We start from the raw sequence: 23,585 nt of genomic DNA, 5'->3' as shown, positions 1-23,585 counted from the left end.
CAGGCTTTTAGTACAAGGAGGCTTCCAATTTTGACCTTTGCAATATGTGAGTGACTGCCATAGATGATAAAGCATGGAGGTTAAAAACAAATAACAAGCTGCATAGTGGTGATATTTTAGAATTGGGACATATTTTTCCTTTGTCTTTTTCATTTCCCTAAAGAGATAGTGCACCAGATTCTAAGAATACAAATGACAGTTGAGCATGTATAAATAAGTTTGTAAGTTATCCTATAGTTTTCTCTGAGACTTAAACTTTCCTGTTGCAAATTTTCTTTTAACTTTGAAATGAATGATTTATCTCATTAAGACAGTCTAATAGTCCTCTATTTTAAAAAAGTCTCCAAAGCAATTACATTTATAATACAAAAAAGGGCAGTTTGTGTGTAGCTAGTTGGTATATGTAGCATGCATAGCGTCTTACAATTGATTATCTGCTAAAAAATAACTTTTCTTCTGTAGATTTTGGCAAAGAAAGCAGCACAAATGATCCTGAAGACTCTGCAGATACCATAAGACATTATCAGAGTTCCAAAAAACACTTTGAAGAGAAAAAAAGTAGATCATCATCTTTCATCTCCTCCATTGATGATGAACACAAGCCGCTCTTCTCAGGAATAGTAGATTCTACTCCAAGAACAGGGAAAGCAGCTGGGCTCCATTTCGAAGAAGCAATGCCCACCTCAGGAAGGATTCATGTCAATAAGAAAAGCCACTCTTGCAAAGGTAATCCAGAATCAGGAATCAGGTTGTCTCTCCTCAGGGCTAAACAGACTATAATGACTTTTCACAAATTGAGAACTATACCAACACATGTTAATCTAATCTTTTTCAATTCATGTCTGTAAAGAGTTGAGATTTTAGATAATCTGCAACGTAGTGTTTGTATAATTCTGGAATAAGTGGCAAATATTTCCAAACAATGTCAGCATGAGAGGTATTTGTGGCCAACCAGGCTTAATTATAGGTAGAAAGCTTTCTGAAAGCCTGTTGATGCAATTGATTCCTATGTGGAGAGAGCATCCACGACTATTTTAAGAGATTTTACTGGTTAGTTCTTTATATATGTCTTCTGTACCCATTTCTTACCCCCAAACCAATAGTTTTATAACTTCAAAGGTAAATGCAATCATATTACAATACAACATCATACTTTGAATTATGACAAACCAAAGAAACTATCCTGAAATATTCTGTTTTCCTTTTTTTTTTTTTTTTTTTTTTGTACTGGGGATGGAGCCAGGTACCTTACCACTGAACTATGTCCTGAGTCCTTTTTATTTTTTATTTTGAGACAGCATCTTACTAAATAGCTTAGGGCCTCACTAAACTGCCCAGGCTGTCCTTGAACTTGCAATCCTCCTGCCTCAACCTCCTGAGTCACTGGGATTACAGGAGTGTGATCATCATGACCATCATGCCTGGCTTGAAATAGAGTATATTTTTGATAAGACTTCTTTGTTTAATATCCCTACTAAAAGGAATACAGAAATATATGTGTTTTGTTGAAGAAAATACACAAGAGATGAGTAATAATGTTTTTTAGAGAGAATTTTTAATATTTATTTTTTAGTTTTTGGCGGACACAACATCTTTGCTTGTATGTGGTGCTGAGGATTGAACCCAGGCCGAACGCATGCCAGGAGAGCGCACTACCGCTTGAGCCACATCCCCAGCCCCAATAATGTTTAATATATGCAAATTTCATTCTGAAGGATGAGAAACTGAGGAAACCTTGAAAAGTTATCACATGGAAGAACAATTAATTTAGCATAATGGGAGCTAGATCTATAGATATAGCTATTAAGTGGTACCCATAACAGATGTGAGTCCAACTTCTTGGATTCTAAAACCAAATCTGTCACTTGCCCCCTTTGTGACTTGATATATGTGATTGTGATTTGACAAATCCACTAATACACAGTTCACATTTTTAAAGCATACTAATAATAATATCCAACCAACTCATTAGTTATGATTATTATCCAAATTAAACTGTAAATGACTTTATCTGAAATAAAATCCCCAACCTATTTGATATTTTCTCACTGGTTTTACTATTTAATATGTATCTGGATGTATAAAATGTAAATATTAAGATAGCATAAGAAAAAAATCAAAAGAATATAACAAAAATGAAGGAAGAAATAAGATGTTTTGACCTGGCAAGATAATAAAATTATACCACAGAGTAAGTAAATACTACCTACGAGCACACCATTATTCCAAATGATTATATTTGACAACAAAGATTTCATTAAATCTAGGATGTTCAGGTTTTATATTTTTCCAGAGTTACTTTCCATATCATGTCAAATCAGCTTTTAAGAGGATCCCACATGGAAATAAGCTAAGAATATATGCAAATGTCCTCTGGACAATCAAAATTCTTGATGAAGTGAATGAAAATAGTACCTCATTTATCACAGTGGAAGAATGGAATATTAGATGTGATTACCAAATGTCCCGTTTTAGTTATTTATGAAAATGGATTCTGGGAAGTACTAAGAATAGAAACAGGTTGTATCATGGAAGTCAAAAGTTCTGAAGAGCTTGTTGAACAATCTCTACTATACCAAAAGTCAGCATAATGTGGCCCTGCTGAAAAAAAAAAGTGTTTTGTTGTTTTCTTCTTGAATTTTAGACTTCTATATGACAAGTCTTTAAAGAAATATTTGGGGAATTTTATTTGACATTATAATGATTCTCCCTGACAATGAATTCTAATGCCCTTCACCTAATATAATGCTAATTCTTCCAATCTTTAACTAGCTATTCTAAATACCCAATAAGAACAGTAGTATTCTAAAAAAACAAAATAATTTTAATATCTCCAAGTTGTTAATTTTAAAAAAGTGTTCAATGTAGTACCTATGCAGGCAATAACTAATTATCTTGCAAATGCCAAGCTAAATATGCATGTCAATTAAGTAACTGTAATTGATGCTATATAACTTCAATCAGGGTGATTGTTAACATGACTAATTAATAGGATTAACCAATAGAGAATTTAAAGACTAAATCACTGCAGATTTTATTCCCTATTGACTTTTAAGGTAAAATCCTGTGTAATGTTCAAAACTTTAATAATATGTATGATGTAGCTGTGTCTGCCACAGTTTGAACTACTAAAATCCCCACAAAGTTTAGTTTCAACATCAATAGGGAATTTCACTCCCTGGGATTTGTCATATTAAATCCAACAGAAGAGAGATTCAGAGCACATTAAAGCAAAACTAAAAAAGGAAAAAGGAAGAAAAAAAAAAAGATTAAGTGGACTCTGATTCTACTTACATTGAGGTCAAAAGTTGACTCTAGGAAAATTGTGTACCAGAGCAAAGTTAGTTTACTTTCTGCTCATCCATTTGAAGAAATGTATCTTGCAACTATAGCAACATTTGCCAAGGCAACCAAGTGCAGATTCTTTTCTATGCTATATTTAGAAAGTGTCTACAAGGATGTTCATTTGATTAAGACCACTAGCCATGATTTCCCTTTGAACTCCTCATTTTTTATATTCCTGTTAAAAACAAGGTAATCACATATCTCTAGATTTTAATAAAAGAGTAAATTATAATCAAGGAAGCTTCTGTCTCACAGTATATTTATTCATTTCTGCTAGAATAATCTTTTTTTTCTTGAACACTGCAGTAAAAATATTATCCTCCATAATTTATTGCATGTGATTCACCCTTGTCATTTAAAAATCAATTTATTACATAGGATTTGAAAAGGAGAGAGCTGTTAAGCATATGCAGAAATGCTGTATACTTTTTTGGCACTAAGCTTATGAACATAAATATGTAATTTTAATCCTATCAGTTCTTGTCTTCTCTGAAGAAATGTTCATACATGAACTGGCTATCAGGACTAGACAGGGACAAGTGTTGGCAGCACCAAAACATTTGTATGTGTTCTGATGCTTACTTGGCATTGCTAGCCCAAAGTTGAAACCTGGTTTACTGTTATATTATCATTTTGCGTCTTAAATTGGTTCACATTTCTGTGACAAAAAGTCATACTTCTCAGTAAAAATCTGCTGATAAATTACTTAAAACTCCAGCAATATAATTTTTCTATGTTAAGTTACATTTTGTCATGTTTGGTAAAATATCAAAAGAAAAAATAAGCTGTCACTCTCTAAACCAAAGCTAAATACCAGAATCAGTAAGGAAGCCATAATCAGGAGTTTTTCTGGTGTTCCTTGTAAGTTCTGTGAGATCTGTTACCCGTTTCCACAGAGCAAGGAACCTGGTCTTATATTTTTCTCATGCTATCTTTGGATATGCTTAAATGCTTTGTAAAAGCTTCCTCTCCCTGAGACTGAAATTATAGGCACCTCATTAGAAAAATTTCTGTGTATTCAATGATAAAAGATAGTGGGGGAAAATCCATAGAGAAAGAATATAAACTTTGTTGTTCTTTTGTCTGCTACTTATTGAAAAGGGTGCACTTGAGCTCTCTGACTGTACTTTTAGAGAATCTATGGGGAAAGAAGTCTTACAGTTCTGTTCTCCATTTCTAGAATCATAGCTAATTCTGGCCAATTCAGTTACTTTCTATTGAAATTTTTAAATCACTAAGAGTATAAATCCATAACCATGTAATTTTTCTCAATGTCTAATCATAGGAATTTGCCAAGATTTTAAGTCTTTATATCAAAACCAAATCACTTTCTCTAATTCAAATCTATTTCCATGTGAAAGGGAATACCAGCTTGACATAATCCTTCCCTTCCATCAGTCTTCCCAAAGGGAAATATATATATTTTTTTCTTTATCTCTTAAATAAGCTCCCAACTTTATTCTTATCTTTTCATAGGTTTTATTTTTCAACCCTTCAATCATTTTTATAGAGGGTAAGAGAGCATAACAAAACCATCAAAAGTATGTAAGTAACACAGAAAGGATACATTTTTCCCCCAAATATTGATAGTTTGAAAATACAGATCTTAGGAGAAAGAGTAAATTAAAAGAGGTTCAAAAATAAATCTCTGGATGAAAAATGATCACAAAGTTGCTAGACTGAATTTTTCAAGTTCAGGGGCTTTGTCTCCTTCCTCTTCAAGTCCTCCACATTTAGCAAAGTGTCTGGCACATAACAGGCACCCAAAACATTGGAAAGGGGGACTTGAGCAGATAAGCTGTTTGTTTAAAGTACATTAAGAAAAATATACATAACAAAAGAGCCACACACACACACACACACACAAAAACCCATTGGCGAACAATGTGATGATATTAAAATACAATGCAGAAGAAGCTTCAAAGAAGCAACGAAACAGGATGGGAAGACTTTAAAACTCTTCTCCTCTTTAATAGTTTATGACTCCTTGGCTCTACCTTGAATTGGGCTGCCTAAGAACATACCCTTGAAGATCAGCACTTCCCTCAAGAGTTTTCTCCCGGACCATAAAGAATGCTTACTATGCTGTGAGAAAGAGCCCAAAATATCTCAAATGTTAAGTAAAACATTATAAACAAAATATGTTATTTCCTCACGAATTCAAAAGCACAAAAACATTGTGCTCTAATCTGTTATGTTCAGCCATCCATACCTTCTTTTAGCACAAATAGAAAGAAGACAAAATCATAACCAAGACTCCTGACCTGCTATAAAATTTTAATGCTATGAAAATGCATGTGGTAGGTAAGGAAGGCAGAATGAGAGTAGGACCCTACCACCAATTGGTCATGGCCCCTGATCTTGTCCATGAACCACTTTGGTTCTATGTCTCCTGGGTTATATCCTAAGATCCTTTACAGCTTGTTTTGTGAGTGTCTGTGTTTATGAGGCAAATGAGTGCCAAAGAAAGCCGATGTCTAACTCGCTCTCTTCCACAGATATCACTGACACGCAAAGCTGGGAAAGAGACAATGCCAGGGCTCAGCCTGAAGAGTGTAGTCCCTCAGCACTTCAGCGAGCTGCCTGGGGGATCTCAGAAACTGAAAGCGACCTCACCTATGGAGAAGTAGAGCAAAGATTAGATTTGCTTCAAGAGCAACTTAACAGGTATCAGAAATGGTGGAGCAAAAGGAGAGTATGATGCAAGCCATTAGACGTGTCTAGCTTTGCTTCTAGCAAATTCCTCTTACTGCAATCCCATATTTTCCACACATACTTATTTAAAATAAGACTAGAAACTGACAGAATTATCAATTTGTGTTGCAAGGAACATTTATTTGCACTTCGTATCTTAAGCAACATATGTCCTATTTTTTCTTTCTCTATCTTAAAATTAAGTAAATCACCATCACTGGCTACCTCCCCTCAGAGTAATTCATATTTAATTTGTTAACTAACACCTTTCTGCTTTTAATCCTGCTTTTATACTTTATAGTTGTTTCTGGTAATTTATCCATGTTTTGTGGCATTTTTAAAATACTGAAATAGTGATTTAAACAAACAGTTTTTGGTCAATTTGTCAAAAAAATGTGAATAAATTAAAAATCCCACAAATTAAAGACAGAACTTTTCCATTTTCCTTCATCTTTGATCTAGACTGATTAATATGAAGAGTAAATTTTGGTTTTAGGCAGGAGGTAACTATTTCATAGAAGTCTGGGTGGGTTTTTAAAATTAAATTGGTTAAAAAGAGTCAGAAAACAGATATGACTGGAGTATGACTCAGTAGCTGTTTTGTGTTTCATTTGGGAATTTACCTTGACCCAATGGTAGCTTTCAAATATACCAGATGGCAAGTTCTCCCAGTAGCCATAGCCAAAACTGCATGGACTAAGTTAAAATGCTCAAATCACAGGATTTAAGAACTACATGGGGTAATTGATTCATTTTAAATAAGTGCAAACATGGTAAAATAACCACACTAGGGCTGGAGTTGTGACTCAGTGGCAGAGTGCTTGCCTGGCATGTGTGGGGCACTTGGTTTGATTCTCAGCAGCACATAAAAATGAATAAACAAAGATACTGTGTCCATGTATAACAAAAAACAATATTAAAAAAAAATAACCACACTACCTGAATCCTGATTTAGACAGTGTTCTTAAATCTGCCACATCAGCTCTCAATGTCCATAGTACAAGGACCAGAATTGACCTTTCTCCAGAGACAGAAACCCAAATCTCTTGTGCTGATGTAATGCATTGTTTCTATAATAGAAATGCAAGGCCTGACACACCTGATCACTGCTGTGGTCCTTTAATTAGCCTGTACAACAGCCATGTGTTTTACTGGCCTTTTGTAGGTAGACCACATGGAGAGCCAGAATGAAACACTGGGTGACCCTAACAGATGGTTTAATGTGTGTGGGATAGTTGTCTTCCCGGAGGCAAAATGAGAAAAATTTATTCTTTCCATCTCTTGTTGAGTACATCCCATTTCTATTTTTTCTTTGTTATACCTTGCTGAGTAGTATCATGAATGTGTATATTTAATATATCTTGTGATTCTGCCCGTGTCTAACAAGCTCCTTGTTTACCCATCTGTAGTTAGCACATCTGAGTTTTGCCTATACCACATAAACTATGGCTTTACTTACTATCTATGATTAATATTTTCTATGCATTTTATTTATGTTGGTGGTAGTGGTAGTGGTGGTGGTGGTTAAAAACGTGAGTAAATGGTGAATGACAGGGGCAGCAGTGATTTCTTTGGCACAGTGCCAACACAGTACAAATTAGTTAACCTAGGTAAAATTCTTAACTAGGTTATTTAACTATTTACAGAATGACTGGGTAGTAATTTAAACTTTCCTACTCTCAATTTCCTATTTTTACTCAAACCTGCTTGCAGTGCTTTTGTATGGAGAGAATTAATACATGATCATCTCTTAGTATTCAATGGGGATTGGTTCCAGGACCGCCTTTGGGTACCAGGATCCCTTGATGCTCAATCCCTTGTGTAAAATAGCATAGTATCTGCATATAACCTGTACACATCATCCCATATGCTTTAAATAATCTCCAGATTACTTATAGTATCTAAGAAAAAGTAAATACCATGTAAATAATTGGTATAGTGTGTTGTTTAGTGAATAATGGCAAGAAAAAAGTCTTGTTGTGTCCAATAAAAATGCAATTTATTTTCAAATATATTTATTATGTGCTCAATTGATTTTCTAATGCAGAACATAAAGATACAGAGGGCTGATCATATATAGAGACTATACCTGCTATGCCAAAGGTAGCATAGATTAAAAAAAAAAGGCTAGATAAAATTTGATCATCAGTGAACTTCAGCTCTATTACTAGTGTTCATTTGAGTGTATTCTCTTATTTCACATATATTTCTGGGCTTGAACCTTCCTTTAGGACTAAAATTGAGATTTCAGTGACTCCTTGTTGTCTGTGTATGTGTGTGTATGAAAAACTTATATATATATATATATATATATGTATATATATATATATATATATATATATATATATATATATATGTATATATATATATATATATATATATATATATATCTATCACTGGGAATTAAACCCAGGGGTGCTTTACAACTGAATTACATCTCAGTTTTCTTTTTCAATTTTGAGACAGATTTTCACTGTCACTTAAGGTCTCACTAAACTGCTGATGGTGGCCTTAAACTTGTGACTCTCCTTCCTTAGCCTCCCAAGTTACTGGGATTACAGGTGTGCACCACCACATCCAGCTAGTATATTATTATTGTATGAATTTTCCACAGTCATAACAGAATTAAATATCTTTTAACATATTCCCAGCATATGTATGTGCTTTCTGAACATGTTTTGAATTGTTATCACCGTTACTACTTCTAGTTTTTTTCTCTCTTTAATATTTTTACAAACATTTTATTTCCTAAGTCAGTTTAGCTTATTTTAAAATTTAAAAAGTTTCATGTTTAGTGCACTGACATCTCCAAATTCCACTTTGTTCTGTAAGACAAATGTAAGGGAAACAAATTTGAAGAAGGCGGCTTAACTTAGGCTCTGCTTTGCAGAGGTAGAATCTTGGGACACGTTCCAGAGTTGAGTATACCCTATTTGACTTTGGCATTTGTTCAAATGTAAAACTGAGTTCTTACACCACCATCTCATCCAAACACAATATTCAAGCCACAATGCAATAAAAACAAACATAAATGGTCGATTTTGAACCAGTCCTTGCTACTGCCTCTTTTCTTCTTTAAGGCTAAACTATATGTAGGGTTAAAGGTTTACATAGGTTAACTTATATGTACATATGTATGTGTTTATATATGTGTATATAAGAATATATACATATATAGCCTAGATATAGACATGATTAGATAGATTATTAAGACTTGATTCTTCAGCAGTACTTCTCAAACTTTAATATGCATTGGTATCACCTGGGTGTCTTGTTAAAATGCAGTTTCTAAGTGGATTGATGAGTCTAGAGCTGGCAGACACCACATTCTAACAAGCTCCCAGGGATGTCCAATGTTTCTGGTTTAGGGAGACACTTTGAGAAAGGAGAATTAGAAAATGTAAAAATTGAGTAATGACTCCTTCCACTGCAGAACATCCAGAGCAATTTGTCTCTATGCCTCTAGTATGACATTGAGCACCTGCTTCATCTAGTGTTAGTTATTTATGCACTTCCTTCATTTTTCCTCTCTAAGCAATCAGCTCCTGACAGCACTGAGAGATCAGATTCCATATTTATTCTCCTTCATGTTCTCACCTGACTTTCTACCTATTACAATTCCTGGTAAAAAGTTGGTCTTTGAATGAGTATATGAAAATATACATTTTCTACAACTTTATGGCTATCTTGACAAAAAATAAAATTCTAAAACTAGGTTATTTTCTGTTTTAAAGACCAAGAACAAGCTGAATTATTGTCTAATTCTCTGTAATTCCTCCTGAATAAAGCACATTATCAGGTTTCAATAAAAGAGTCCATTGTAATTAAGCCAATAGACTCTAGTCATAAAACATAAAAATACAATTCTATGTATAGTAAAGAAACTTTTTACTACACCTCCCCTTTTTCAAACTACTCCAAATTTCAGGTAACCAATTAACAAGACAAAACTAAGTATTCAAAATCAGTGCAGACAGGAGACCATTCACAAGACCAAGGCTCAGTGGTAAGAAGTAGGATATTTACAGGACTTTGTGTTTGGGCTTGTCAAGGTTTCACTGGTTTTGTACATCAGAAAGTTATGTCCCAACTTATTGAAATTGGGCAAATTCATGACATCAGCCATTCAGAGTGACAGGCACAGTGGGGGATGAGAATCTTGAAGCAAGTCTGACGAATTAAGTTTGGATGTATAAGAGGCTTCTGATGAGCAAACAGTTCTCTCCAGTGAATTTATTTGTAGAAAATTCCTGAACTAGTGAAGTTATTTACTGGTGTAGTCTTATTTTTCCCAGGCAAAGTATTCCTAGAATAGACAACCAAGTCATGTGGATAGAATGGTCTACACTCTTATTAAATTGTTTCAATACCAAAGGTCTCAAGTCTCACCTGGCAACAGCCACTTCAACTGCACATGTTGCTCTTGTGTGCATGAGGCCCTCTCAGTGCCACAGGTTGCTGAGCATGTGAATGCTGAAGCAGTACCTCTGATAGATTCTTCTCTCATAGACATTATTCAAATAGATAAAATCCATGATGAAAAAATCCTGTTTCTTAGAGACTGCTAATGTTTAACAAAGATTTTTTATAGGACTCAAAAACTCAAAATATTTTTATAGACTCAATAGTGTTAACACACTCAGCAGAGGGGAATCAGACTGATTGTATTTGCCATTTTCCTTTAAATTTTAATTTAAAATTAGAATGAAATTAATTTTTGTTCACTACCCAGTGTCTTGAATCCCACATGTGGATGAAATTTTTAACCTCAGTATTCCCAAATCTTTTAATATTCAATGGCCTATCTTGATAATAATGGTAATGATAATAAATACCATGTTAAAAAGCCACTTTAACTATTAAATATTTTAAAAATGAGACAAATTTGTACAGAAATAGCTCTGATGAAGTTTGTAAATTTTTCTTCAGGGGCTCAGAAAAGAGAATAGGTAACTCTGTATTAGGTAAATATGGTAAGATTTGGAGGTACAGATAAAATTTGAGCTGGACCTCGAAGAATGAAAAGAAAAATTGATTCATAACAATAAAAATGTTTAGTTGGTACCATAAAAAATTAGATCAGACTTTCAGGTAACAAGTAGATGAACCAGTTGAAAATTCAACATCCCTTTTTGGTGTGTGGTGTTGGTACTTGCAAGGCATAATCAGGTGTACTTTAAGCTATTGGCTTAGAAGACACTGAGTTATCTGGCTATATATTTTATCAATTATAGAAAACTTTTAAGAATACATAATTATGATTCTCAGCAGGAAGATCTGGAGTGTTAATATTAAAAAGTAAAAAGAAAATACTGATCTTTTCTCATTTTTCTAGGTTTCGTTGCTTTCTTTCAAATCACAGACTAATTCACTCTATAGCATTACCTTTTCATTGCATTTTTTAATTCATAGGTAAAACAGTAAGCAAAAATAGCTAGAAGAACTTTCTATAGAGGCATATGGTCCAAATTTTCTGTTTTTATGCCCATGAATTTTTTTTCTGTATTCAATAGTGTTAATCCACACAGCAGAGGGGAATCAGACTGATTGTATTTGCCATATGCCTTTAAATTTTAATTTAAAATTAGAATGAAATTAATAAGCCAGTGAGCTACTCATGAGCTTTCTAGAAAACAATGGTCATACTGGATGTTGCTCAAGCCTGAAGGGACATAGAAGCAAGTGAATTTTTACATTTCATTTGCTTCTTAAATATCAATTCCCTGTAGAGGGGAAAAGGAATTTAGCATTTAACATCAAAGAAAGAATACAATGAGTAATATACAATGCTTGCTATGAATAGAAGGGCAAGATTAATTAACAATAATATAAATTTGAAACACTTAAGAAATTTTCTTGAGATTCTTGTAACTGTGAAAGAAATGTGCTGCTAGTCTCTCTTTTAAAGAATAAACAAAGTATTCACAAAAAATTGAGTAAAGCCTGATAAAAAAGCAAAGATAATTACTATTTAAAAAGAGATTCTCAGCATGTTTTACATTTTGAAATCAATAAACATTAGTAAAAATACAGTCTTTTCATTTGTATTTCTATTGATTCTCTTAAAATGAGCAGGAAAGTAATGGTCTTTGTTGGAATCATTAGTGAGACACAGATTATCAGCTAAGAAAGCATCCCTGTGCTCCCTCTCCTGTTCTTCTTGTTTAAAGCAGGCCATGTCGTCTTGGTTGGTAAGTGCTAAAGTTTGCTCAGATGCTCTTGCAATTCTGGACTATTTTAGGACTCTTTCTCCTTTTTCTGTCTGGTCTACAGACTTGAATCCCAAATGACTGCTGATATCCAGACCATCTTACAGCTGCTGCAGAAACAAACTACTGTGGTCCCCCCAGCCTACAGTATGGTAACTGCAGGAACAGAGTATCAGAGACCCATCCTCCGCATGATGAGAACCAGCCATCCCATAGCATCCATTAAGACTGACCGAAGTTTCAGCCCTTCCTCACAAGTAAGTGTAGATGCTGTTCCACCACGAGTATTTCTTAAAGTGTTTCCAGAGACCATTTGAATAAGTTACCTTGGATGCTGTGGAAAACAGATTTCCGTCTCTACCACTCTTTCTACTCAATTAGGATTTCTGAAAATGGGCTCTGTAATCTGCATGATGTGCCTTTGAAGACAGAAAATGGACACAGAAGAATAATTTTAAACACCAGCATTTTTTTAAAGCAAATGCTCTTTTCAGAATCAACCTAGGTGATTTACATGCTATAGAGATTTGAAAGCTAAGGAATAATTCTAGATCGAAAAAGTGCATCAGAGAAAAAAGCAGGTCATTCACTACACTGCTAAGGATGGGGGAGGGGGAGAAGGGAGGGATCTCTGGAAGAAAAGAATTCACAGTTGGCCAGATTACAAACTGAGGTTCAAGCACAGAAAATTATCACAGTCTGTGCCCTACCCACCAGAGATGTCTAAATTTTTTCACCAGTATGATACACATGGAAAAAGGGAGATTATGAAATACCCTTTGTCTCCAAAGCTCTCCAAGAGGACCCTTTTGATTTTTATTATTCTTTTTAGATATTTATGACACTAGGGTGTATTTTGACATATTACACATACATGGAATATAACTTACTCTAATTAGGATCCCATTTTTTTGGTTGTACATGATGTGGGCTTTCACTGGTTCTGTATTCATATATGAACATAAGAAAGTTATGTCCAATTCATTCTACTGTCTTTCCTATTCCCATCCACTTTCCCTGGCCTTCATTCTCCTTTGTCTAATCCAATGAACTTCTATTCAACCCCCTTATTGTGTCTTAGCATTCATATATCAAAGAAAACATTCTGCCTTTTTTTTTGGGGGGGACTGACTTATTTCACATAACATGATAGTCTCCAGTTCTATTCATTTATCAGCAAATGCCACAATTTCATTTTTATTTATGGCTTAATAATATTCCATCATGTATATAAACCATATTTTCTTTACTGTTCATCTGCTGGAGAGCACCTAGGTTGGTTCCTTATCTTGGCTATTGTGAATTGAGCTTCTATAAACATTGATGTGGCTGTGTCACCATAGTATGCTGACTTTTAAGTCTTTGGGTTATTAGCCGAGGAGTAGGATAACTGGGTCAAATGATGATTCCATTCCAAGTTTTCTAAGGAATCTCCTACTGCTTTCCATAGTAATCACACCAATTTGAAGTCCCAACAGCAATGTATGAGTGAACCTTTTCACTGCATCCTTTCCAACATAATTATTGTTACTTGTATTCTTGATAATTGCCATTCCGACTGGAATGAGATGAAATCTCAGTATAGTTTTAATTTGCATGTCTCTAGTTGCTAGAGATGTTGAACATTTTTTCATATATTTGCTGACCATTCATATTCCTTCTTCTATGAAGTGCCTGTTCAGTTTTATTGCCCATTTATTGATTGGGTTATTTGTTTTTCTGCTGTTAAGTTTTTTGAGTTCTATATGTATCCTGGAGAATAATGCTGTATCTGAGGTACAGCTGGCAAAGATTTTCTCCCACTCTGTAGGCTCTCTCTTCACATTCTTGTTTCCTTTGCTGTGAAGAAGCTTCTTAGTTTGACACCATCTCATTTATTGAGTCTTCATTTTACTTATTGCCCTTTAGGAGTCTTGTGGAAGAATTCAGTTTCTAAGCTGACATAACAGAGTTGGGCCTACATTTTCTTCTAGTAGGTGCAGAGTGTCTCTGTACTGAATGCCTAGGTCCTTGATCCACATTGAGTTCAGTTTCGTGCAGGGTGAGAAATAGGGGCTTAATTTCATTCTACTACATATGGATTTCCAGTTTTCACAGTGATACAGGTCTTGGAAATCAGGTTAAGGTCCTCATTTCCCTTGTGTTGAAAGATTAAACAAGTGAGAAATGCCAAGAGAAGCATAGAAAGCAAGTTTTATTTAAGAGACAGAACAGAGAGAGCAGGCTTCTGGGTGCCCGCAGGAGTGGGTGTGTCTGTCTGTTTTGTAGATCCCAGATTTCTTCTCCCTCCTTGTCTTCCTCCCTCTCTAACCTTCTCTTTCTTTCCTGTGTAGATGCCTAAGGGCAAAAAGGAACAGCCCAGGGGATAATCATTAGCAACTTCTAGTGGTAGAATGTGTGATTCCCCAGAGGTGTTAGCAACCTGTTGAGCCAGGGAAGTGTTCAGGAGGTGTCAGCAACTCCTTTCCTTTTCTTTGGTGATCAGTACTCATCTTGGGATGATTTAGATCATTTACTATCTATACTGACTACCTGTCCTTTGCTCCTGTCTCACCAGCACCCTTTGTTGAAGAGGCTATCTTTTCTCCAGTGTAGGTTTATGGCACCTTTGTCTAGTATGAAATAACTGTATATATGTGAGTTTGTCTCGGTGTCCTCTGTTTCATTGGTCTTTATATCTGTTTTGGTGCCAATACCATGCTGTTTTTGTTACTATATCTCTATAGTATAATTTAAGGTTGGTTATTGTGATGCTCCTGCTTTACTTTTCTCCCTAAAGATTGCTTTGGTTATTCTGAACTTCTTAATTTTCCTTTTGAATTTTTTAATATGAAAAGTTTAACTCCATCGGAATTCCATGTTGGGCATTAGCTTTAAATACTTAAACATCACGGCCAAATCATACTAAAAAATGATGATTTCAATAAGGATTTATAGAATAACCTTGTAAATTTTTTTTTTTAAATGTTTGGGAAGTTACTCTAAAACATTCTAGGAAATGAAATCACATTAATAACAGAAGGTAATGTGCCAGAAGGAAAATAATAGCAATCTTTCTAAAATATGAAAATAGGCATTAATTTATCTTTAGTTTTTAATGGAAGGGAAACATGTAAAACTATGTATTTTTTTATTTACAGGGGATTCAAATAGTATCATCTGATGAGTGTGATGATTTTACTTCCTTTCTTATTTCTCTTCTTTCCTCCCCAACAGATCTAGTCACCAAGTGGCCATAATTTCCATTACATCTTGGCCTTAAATTTTGAGTTAAACTGATTTAAAAAATTCAAAGCGAGATTTTTTTTAATCTGATCATTTTGATATCTGAGTAAAATTAAAGTTCTTGGAATTGTTGTTTAAGGATTATCTAAACTGATCATGGGGCATCCAATGTCTTTTTATTGTAGGATAAAAATGTGGGTTAATTTTTTAACATGGGTTAATTTAATACCACTGGTAAGATTAACGGTGGAAAATTACTGGAATTTTATAAATATAATTTTAGATGACTGTTGGTGTGAATTATAAAAATGTGTTTTCTTTTCTTTCTATCAGTGTCCTGAATTTCTAGACCTTGAAAAATCCAAACTTAAATCCAAAGAATCCCTCTCAAGTGGGGTGCATCTGAACACAGCTTCAGAAGACAACTTGACTTCACTTTTAAAACAAGACAGTGATGTCTCTTTAGAGCTTCACCTGCGACAAAGAAAAACTTACCTTCACCCAATAAGGCATCCTTCTTTGCCAGATTCTTCCTTAAGCACTGTAGGAATCTTGGGTCTTCATAGGCATGTTTCTGATCCTGGTCTTCCAGGGAAATAATCATTTTGTATTATTTACTCCACATACAATGTAAGTGCTTTTAATGGCTGTTTTCCTTTTTGTATTTAAATCCTCTCTACTTGACTCAGGGGCTCACAAGGTACCATTATATGCAAAAGTACTGTATATTTTTCCTAAATTGAAGCTTATAAGGTAAAATTGAGCAGTTAAGATGTAAATATACCTAAGAACTTTTGGTTCCAATTGTTAAAACTGCCAGCATCTCAAGGCACCTTATTTTTTATTTTTATTTTCAAAATCATCTGCATGTTAGGAAACTCCAATTTCTCTTGCATGGAGACTCCTATTTACTGCTTTTACTAAACCAGTACTTTGTTATGAAAATGCCTTCCAAGCAAATAAGAAACCAAGGGATAAAACTGTTCTTGGATGCAACTCAGATGATCCTCAACTTATGGAAATTCAAGGGGATAAAGGGGACTTAGTCACTTTTGAGAATTGATGTCTTTCTGTATTGAGATGTTTATAGTTGCTTACATTCATTTCCCCGTACTGAAAAAGAAAATGCAAATTTTGAGAGTTGTAGCCTCAGACAGCAAGCAAGGTAGATCATATTAGAGGGGAGAAAATATAATTTTTTCTCAATTCTTAACAAGTTTTTAGCAAGACATACTTCTGTAACAAAAGGCAGAATATTTTAACAAGAGAAACATAAGAACATTTATTACTGAAAGCAGTTCAGAAGTAACTCAAGGCAGTGGCTTAGTGTCCTAGCTTATATAAGATCTTCAGCAAAGAAAATACATTTTAGAGAAGTAACAGGACAAAAAGAAAGCAGTCCCAGGTTTCCAAAGGCGGGAAAACCGTGGGAAGAAGTAAAGTCTGCTCCCAGATTTCTTTGGAGCTGCAATTTCTGAGCTGATAAGCAATCTGCTGTAATGGAGAATTTACATCCTTTCTTTGGGCAGGAAGGTGGGAGGAAAATAGAAAGACCTTTTGTTTTTATGAATCTGTGTCCTGATTTTAGGCAAACAGATTGAAAAGGCAGAAATCTCTCCTGCATTTTTATTATCTTCAGCAACAATGTCATATTTTAGAGAGAAGTATTTTCATTTCTTTCAACACTGAATACAAACCAGCATCAATGAGAATAAAAAGGTCTTTCTATTTAAAATTCTGTCACTAATTGCATTCACAAAACATCTAAAATAGTTTACACTCACACATTTCCTTGATGGCTAAAATACAAGTTTCTTGAACTTTTCCTTTTAGGGGGAGAGGATCTTCTTTAAGAACTGCTGAAGTGTGACTGATACAAACTGATGATCACAGCTTTTTTCCCAATTCATATTGTAGGGCAATCCTAAATTTGATCAAAATGGTAGATCCACATAGTTTTCTTTACCAAGAAAGCTGGAAGAATTTTTTCAAAGAACATGCAATTTCATGTGCATGGCCTATCTTTCAAAAAGTCTATGTTGTTTTCAAGCTGTCCAATTCCAGATGCCTAGGAAAAAAATGCACACATCAATGGTTAAACTTAAATTTTCTGTGGCTGTTCAAACACTTTGCTAATTTAAGATTAAGAACAAATACATTCGGTATAGATTGGGCTTAATTAGTATATATTGACTCCAGAATACTGGAACATTCAGTAGGATATGTTTTAATAGCTTCAATTGTTAGGTTGAGGGGTCATATAGTTCTCATAATACCAGAATACAGAAAATAAATACAAAGTCAAGTTCAAGTTAAGAGATTTTATTTTTAATTTAATTATAATTTTTAAAGTATTATGGAATAATCCATTATAGCCTTTTCTTCTGAACTAAGATTTTGAAATTTGTTGAAATTTCTTATCACTTCACTAAGTTTTACATTCATATAAATATTTAAAGAAATGTTCTATCTGCACATTTTTAAATGGGTTAATTTCTATCCCTTCAGGATAAAAAACAGAATCTATTTATTTATCTTCACCTTTGACACTAATCTATTGGTCAGTTTCAAATGCAAGTGATTTATTTAAATTTCCAAAAATGATTACACTATATATAATGTGACTTAAGTGATCTTAAATTGCTCCCTGTATATTTTCAAATGGCCACATAAATTGAGAATCTATGTGGAAGGAAATCCATAGATAGGTATTAGCATGTTCTCATCTCTGCTTAACAAAAAAAGTCATAAGTGATCATATATCAAAAGACCAGTCAATTCAACAAAAGTATAATATTGAAGCCAGCTTCCTAAACCATTTAGTGTTATGCAGAAGCAACCTTGGGACTAACTGCCACTTCAATCCTTCATTTAACAAACATATAATGGATGCATAACCGGGGAGAGAGAGTCACATAAATAGCTAACTTTTATTCTGAGGTCTATTTAGGGATTTATTTCCATATCGGGGCACACTTTTTGCAGCTGCAACAAATTTCATAAGGACTATAGGTCTTAGCTCCAGGAACATTCAGAATGAATTCACTAGAGACTGTTCATTTTTAGAGAGAGAGGATTTGGCAGGTGAGGAATTGAGATGATTGTTTGATTAGTGAATGCTTCAGCTGTAACATTTGATATGACATGCATAAAATTTAGCCATCCACACAAAGCCTCTATTTGTACTTCATAAAATCTGAGCATGCAAGAATGGGAAGATGGAGAATAGTGTGCAAGTATCCTGCTTGTTTAAATTCTAGCATAACACTAACCTGCTTTTCTTTTTTAATTCCTTGACATAAAATAACTGCTTGATAGTAAAATCTGAAGTCTTAGAGAGGGAACAGGATTATAAATTTAGGTCCTTTCCCACAGGATGTTAGCTTTAAAATAAAAAGCCTGAGCAATATAAAGATGTGGTTAAGTTGGGCATAAGTGTCAAAAGACTCAATGGTTAAACTGGCCTATGGATGTCCAAATCAATTAACTTAATGTACAAAATTCATTCCCTAAATCAGCGAAAGATCTGATGCCTAAAAACACTAATGCCCTCCCCATCAGCTGTAGCAAAATCAGTCTGACATAATTTTGGGAACCTGCTGAAGGCCAGGTCAATGGTGCAGTCAATCAAAACAGCAGTGTAGGAACTATTTTCCCTTGAGATAATTGGGAGTACTAACATAACACCTTTTACTTTCCACTGAAAAATAATATTACCTGGTCCCCTTGCCTAAATAAAATGTCATCTAAAATCTACAGTTCATGCCGATTAGATGCTGATATTCATTGCTGAACAGAGAGCTGAAACAGCCTTAAAATTGTATCACATTTTAAGGTATACAATTAATTTTGAGATGGGGTTTCTTGTACTTTGATTAATTGAATAGAAAACCAGAAATAAAAAGGCTGACACAATGTTTCAAAGGATTTTTAATTTAATAATCACTAATTTAAAAACATGGGAAAGTAGCAGGTAGATGTGGAAGAGTAATGTGTTGAGTCCATTATAAAGGGTTGTTCATCAGAATTAAAATTTCCTACTCTTCTAGCAAGGAGGTATAGAAACTAAGTCAGGGTTTGGTGTCAGGTTTGGTGTCACTATTATACCTGTCACTGTCAGGTATAACATATTGAATCAGAACTGCTGTACTATAATTGTACCAAGTTTTTTTGAAAGTTGATATTTAGCAATGGTTCCAGAACAGCTAGAAGAAAAAATGTTCTTATGCAAATGTCATTTTAAATTCCATCCTATACTGTACTAGCTAGAGATAAAACTTTTAACCTCATCAGCATATCTAAAATAATAATAATATTTAACAAATAATACTTATCTTTCCCCTGAATACTTTCATGGTTACCAAAAGGAATTCAGTAGACTGATCAGTTATTAGAACTAAGGATATTTACATTTACTATTTTATAATTTAAAATAATGAAGTCTTTAAATTTCTTCTCCAGTATTAAAACCAAAATCAAATCTATCTATCTAGATAGTTGATAGATAGATTTCATAGTTAAAAAAATAAAAACTTTTTAAATTAACAAAAATTAAAATGTTACTAAGTTTCTAGTCACATTTTTTGAGTAAAACAAATATATCTATCATGTGAGTTCAAAGAGGAACTTGGAAGACATTATGACATGGGACAGTGGTCCTCAAAGTGTGGTTCTTAAGCTAGCAGTACTAGAATCACCAGAGAACTTATTAAAAATGCATATTCTTATACCTTACCCCAAATCTACTGATCAGAAAATTTGGGGCTGGCATTTGGCAATCACCTTTGAAGAAGCTCTCATCCACATGATCCTCAGGCACATTAAAAATCTGAGATTAGTTGGGCTTGGTGGCTCTTGCCTCTAATCCAACAGACTCAGAAGACTGATGCATGAGGATCACAAGTTTGAGGGCAGTCTCAACAACTTAGAGAAACCCCATCTCAAAATTAAAAAATAAAAATGACTGGGTATATAGCTAAGTGTTAAAACACCACTGTGTTAAATACCCAGTACCCCCCAAAATTAGGTCACCATGCAGAAGAAAAAGCATAGGCTCTGCAATCAGACCAAATGAATCTCAACAGGAACACTTTCTCTAATATGCCCTGTGACCCTAAGCAAATTAATAACCTCCCTGAATCCTTTTCCTGAATCTGTAAAAACTGAGATAGTGGTATCTGCCTCACAAAATCTTGAGGAAATGAGATAAAATATAGTAAAGTGCCTGGCACACAGTAGGTGCTCAAAAAATGCTAGAATCTTTGTTTCTTGCCCAAAAACATGACATTGAAAACAATCAGGAAAAAACAGGTAATTTTCCACAAATTAGCTTCTGCATAACATATTAGTTACATCGCTAACTAAATAACTGTTACCAAGACTAACATTTTTGATTCAGAAAAACCTAAATGTAGCTATTATCTCTCTTAATTGTATTTTGCACTAGTAGGTTTATAGCTTTAAAGTAATACCATTTACAACAATAATAGTGGGAGTATGACTCTTGTTGTTAAAAACATATCTACTCTGAATCAATGTTAAACACCAAGTATGCAAAGGTGATATGTCTAATTCAGTACTACCAGAATGTATTCTATAAAGGCTGGCACACTGTGGAAGTCCATCCTTGGACATGTTATAGTTCACAGATATATATTTGAACATGTATTTACAGAATGCAATTTTGAAAGTAAATGTGCTTTCTATTTTTACAGAAAATAGAATTTTGCAGTTGTAATGATTATTTCCAGATCCACTTCCTCATTGCACAGTTACATTATACATATCTTAAGCTGCCTAAACTCTCATGTAGAATGGTAGACATGGCAAGGAGCTCAATGCAATAAACCTGAATTCAAATCCTACCTTCTCTAGTTATTCCTGAGATAAATTGCTAGTGATCCCCAGTATCCAAAAGTACAAATTGGACATAGCATGTCATTCCTTGAAGGTATGTGTTGAGGATCCTCTGAATTTATATGTGGAAGTGCTATATAACACACAAATTACAGGACAATTGTAAGATCCTGTGACTTGTGCATCACAAAGAGAGTGGTTTTATGGCATTAGTGCAAGAGCAGCACTTAACCTCTTCTCTTGCTGGTTCCTCAACCCCACACTCAACACACTTAACACTCTGTAACAAAAATCTGTAAGGTGACTTTCACCCACACCCCAAAGATCTCGTTGCTAATAACAAGAGAATATCAGTGTCAGGGAATCTTCCTCTTCTTTCGTATCCCTATAGATGTCAAATATTGCCTTTTTCCAACATCCTTAAACCACATTTGCATTTCAGTTGTTTTCTATGTATGCAAGTAGCTTCCTCTCTCATTTCTCAAGTGTTTAATTCAAAACAACTTTCTTGTGGTTATATTTAACTTATGATCAAGTGATGTTAGCATTTTTAAAACTTAGAAGGATCATGTTTTAACTACTTTATAAAGTATTAGATATTGTGATGGATGAGTGCCCAAGTTTAGAACAATTCATTACCTTCTCTTGTGGCACAAACACTTTGTTTTGATGTATAATATAGAAAAGAAAATTTACAGAAGACATGAATTATTAATACTTGGGAGCATAAAATGAAATTACTGAAAGGCTTATTTATATAGACTAAGTGGAGGTTGAGATGACCAGTCAGATGTTATTTTAAACAATTGTTATTAGTATGAATATAAGCACAAAACACCTATATAAATGCAGTGTGCACAAAACACTATACTCAACTGACCAATTACACTGCTCTAGCAATCAAAATTAAACTTTTAAACAGAAAATTATAGGGGCTGGGGATGTGGCTCAAGCGGTAGCGCGCTCGCCTTGCATGCGTGCGGCCCGGGTTTGATCCTCAGCACCACATACCAACAAAGATGTTGTGTCCTCCGAGAACTAAAAAAAAATAAATAAATAAATATTAAAAATTCTCTCTCTCTCTCTCTCTCTCTCTCTCTCTCTCTCTCTCACTCTCTCTTTAAAAAAAAAGAAAATTATAAAAATGGCCTCAACAAAATATTTTGAAAAGTGGAATTATTAACATGGTTATTCTTGAAAAGCTAATGTCAAAAATGAGATGAATGCCTAAATTGCACTCATGACAACTTCTATTAATTAATTCATATTTTGAAAAACGTGATATAATTTTGGACACCTGTGGTTTCAAAACACTGTATGATTAATCTATATTCTATGGACTTCCTCTATTTTGGTATTGTTTTAAAATTCACAACTGTGAAACATCACAACTGTGAACATTTTAGCTATTATTTTTCACTATTACATGTGTTAAGTATTTGAATACATAAGAAATGTACTCAAATGTAGTCATCATTCTTATTGAAGCGTAAACTCAAGGATCAGTTATCTTATAATTAACTCCTTCACAGAGTCGCCTCAAATGTCCTTATAGTTAAAATACCATTGAAATGATAGGACACCCTTCTTCCAATTGTAAAAGAAATTAGGTAAAAATGTTGCAGAACCCCTAGTTATCTCCTAGGCACCTACTGATTTTAATTAAAGGCATATTACATCTTTTTACCTGATATTTTCATTTCATAATTTTGGTAATAAAATGTATTATATCAGAATGTTTGCAAGTTAAAGAATAATGTATTTCAAAAAAAGAATGTGTGTCAGTCATCTCATATAAAGAAGCTCACTCACATCTGGTTAAGTAATACTTTGGAATGCTTTAAACTAAATGAAACAAACTACCAAAACACATACTACTTTATAGTCTTTATGCACACAATGTAGCATGAAATCATGATGCTTTTGAAATATTCTGTGCAGAAATATTTATTTTTTAGCAAATATTTTCTTCAAAGATTGGTATGTGGTATTGACAGTGTAATCTACTTGCACAACTAGTTTTGCAATAACCTTCTACAAATAACTGTAAATAAGAAAAATGTAAATTTTATGTAAAAATGGTTGCAAATTTTTGGTAGCTAAAAGAGGTGTACAAGTTGTATTGAAAATATAGTATATATACATAATTTAAGAATGAAGCATATAATTTCTGATCTATTTATACACAAAAATTCAAAAATTTGTAAAAGAAATTATTTTGGGGAAAAAGAAAGAAAATCTCAATAGCTAGATAGG

General features: G+C 33.9%; 1 protein-coding gene across 2 annotated transcripts in view; it reads left to right on the top strand.

The window, feature by feature from the left end:
• Nucleotides 1-16,073, top strand: part of KCNH7 (potassium voltage-gated channel subfamily H member 7) — a gene marked incomplete at both ends in the record, with an annotated part of 466,478 nt that extends 450,405 nt beyond the window's left edge. Inside the window, 4 exons of one of the 2 annotated variants that reach the window (XM_081261820.1) lie at nucleotides 463-726; nucleotides 5,844-6,012; nucleotides 12,313-12,505; nucleotides 15,807-16,073. In XM_081261820.1, coding sequence (XP_081117946.1) covers nucleotides 463-726; nucleotides 5,844-6,012; nucleotides 12,313-12,505; nucleotides 15,807-16,073 — 893 coding nt within the window. The remainder of the gene's footprint in view (nucleotides 1-462; nucleotides 727-5,843; nucleotides 6,013-12,312; nucleotides 12,506-15,806) is intronic. The other variant, XM_081261819.1, reaches the window with a different exon arrangement.
• Between the last annotated feature and the right edge of the window lie 7,512 nt (nucleotides 16,074-23,585).

This window comes from Spermophilus citellus (genome assembly GCF_964194105.1).
Source record: "Spermophilus citellus genome assembly, chromosome: 11".
Taxonomy (NCBI): Eukaryota; Metazoa; Chordata; class Mammalia; order Rodentia; family Sciuridae; genus Spermophilus; species Spermophilus citellus.
This window is presented reverse-complemented; position numbering and strand designations above follow the sequence as displayed.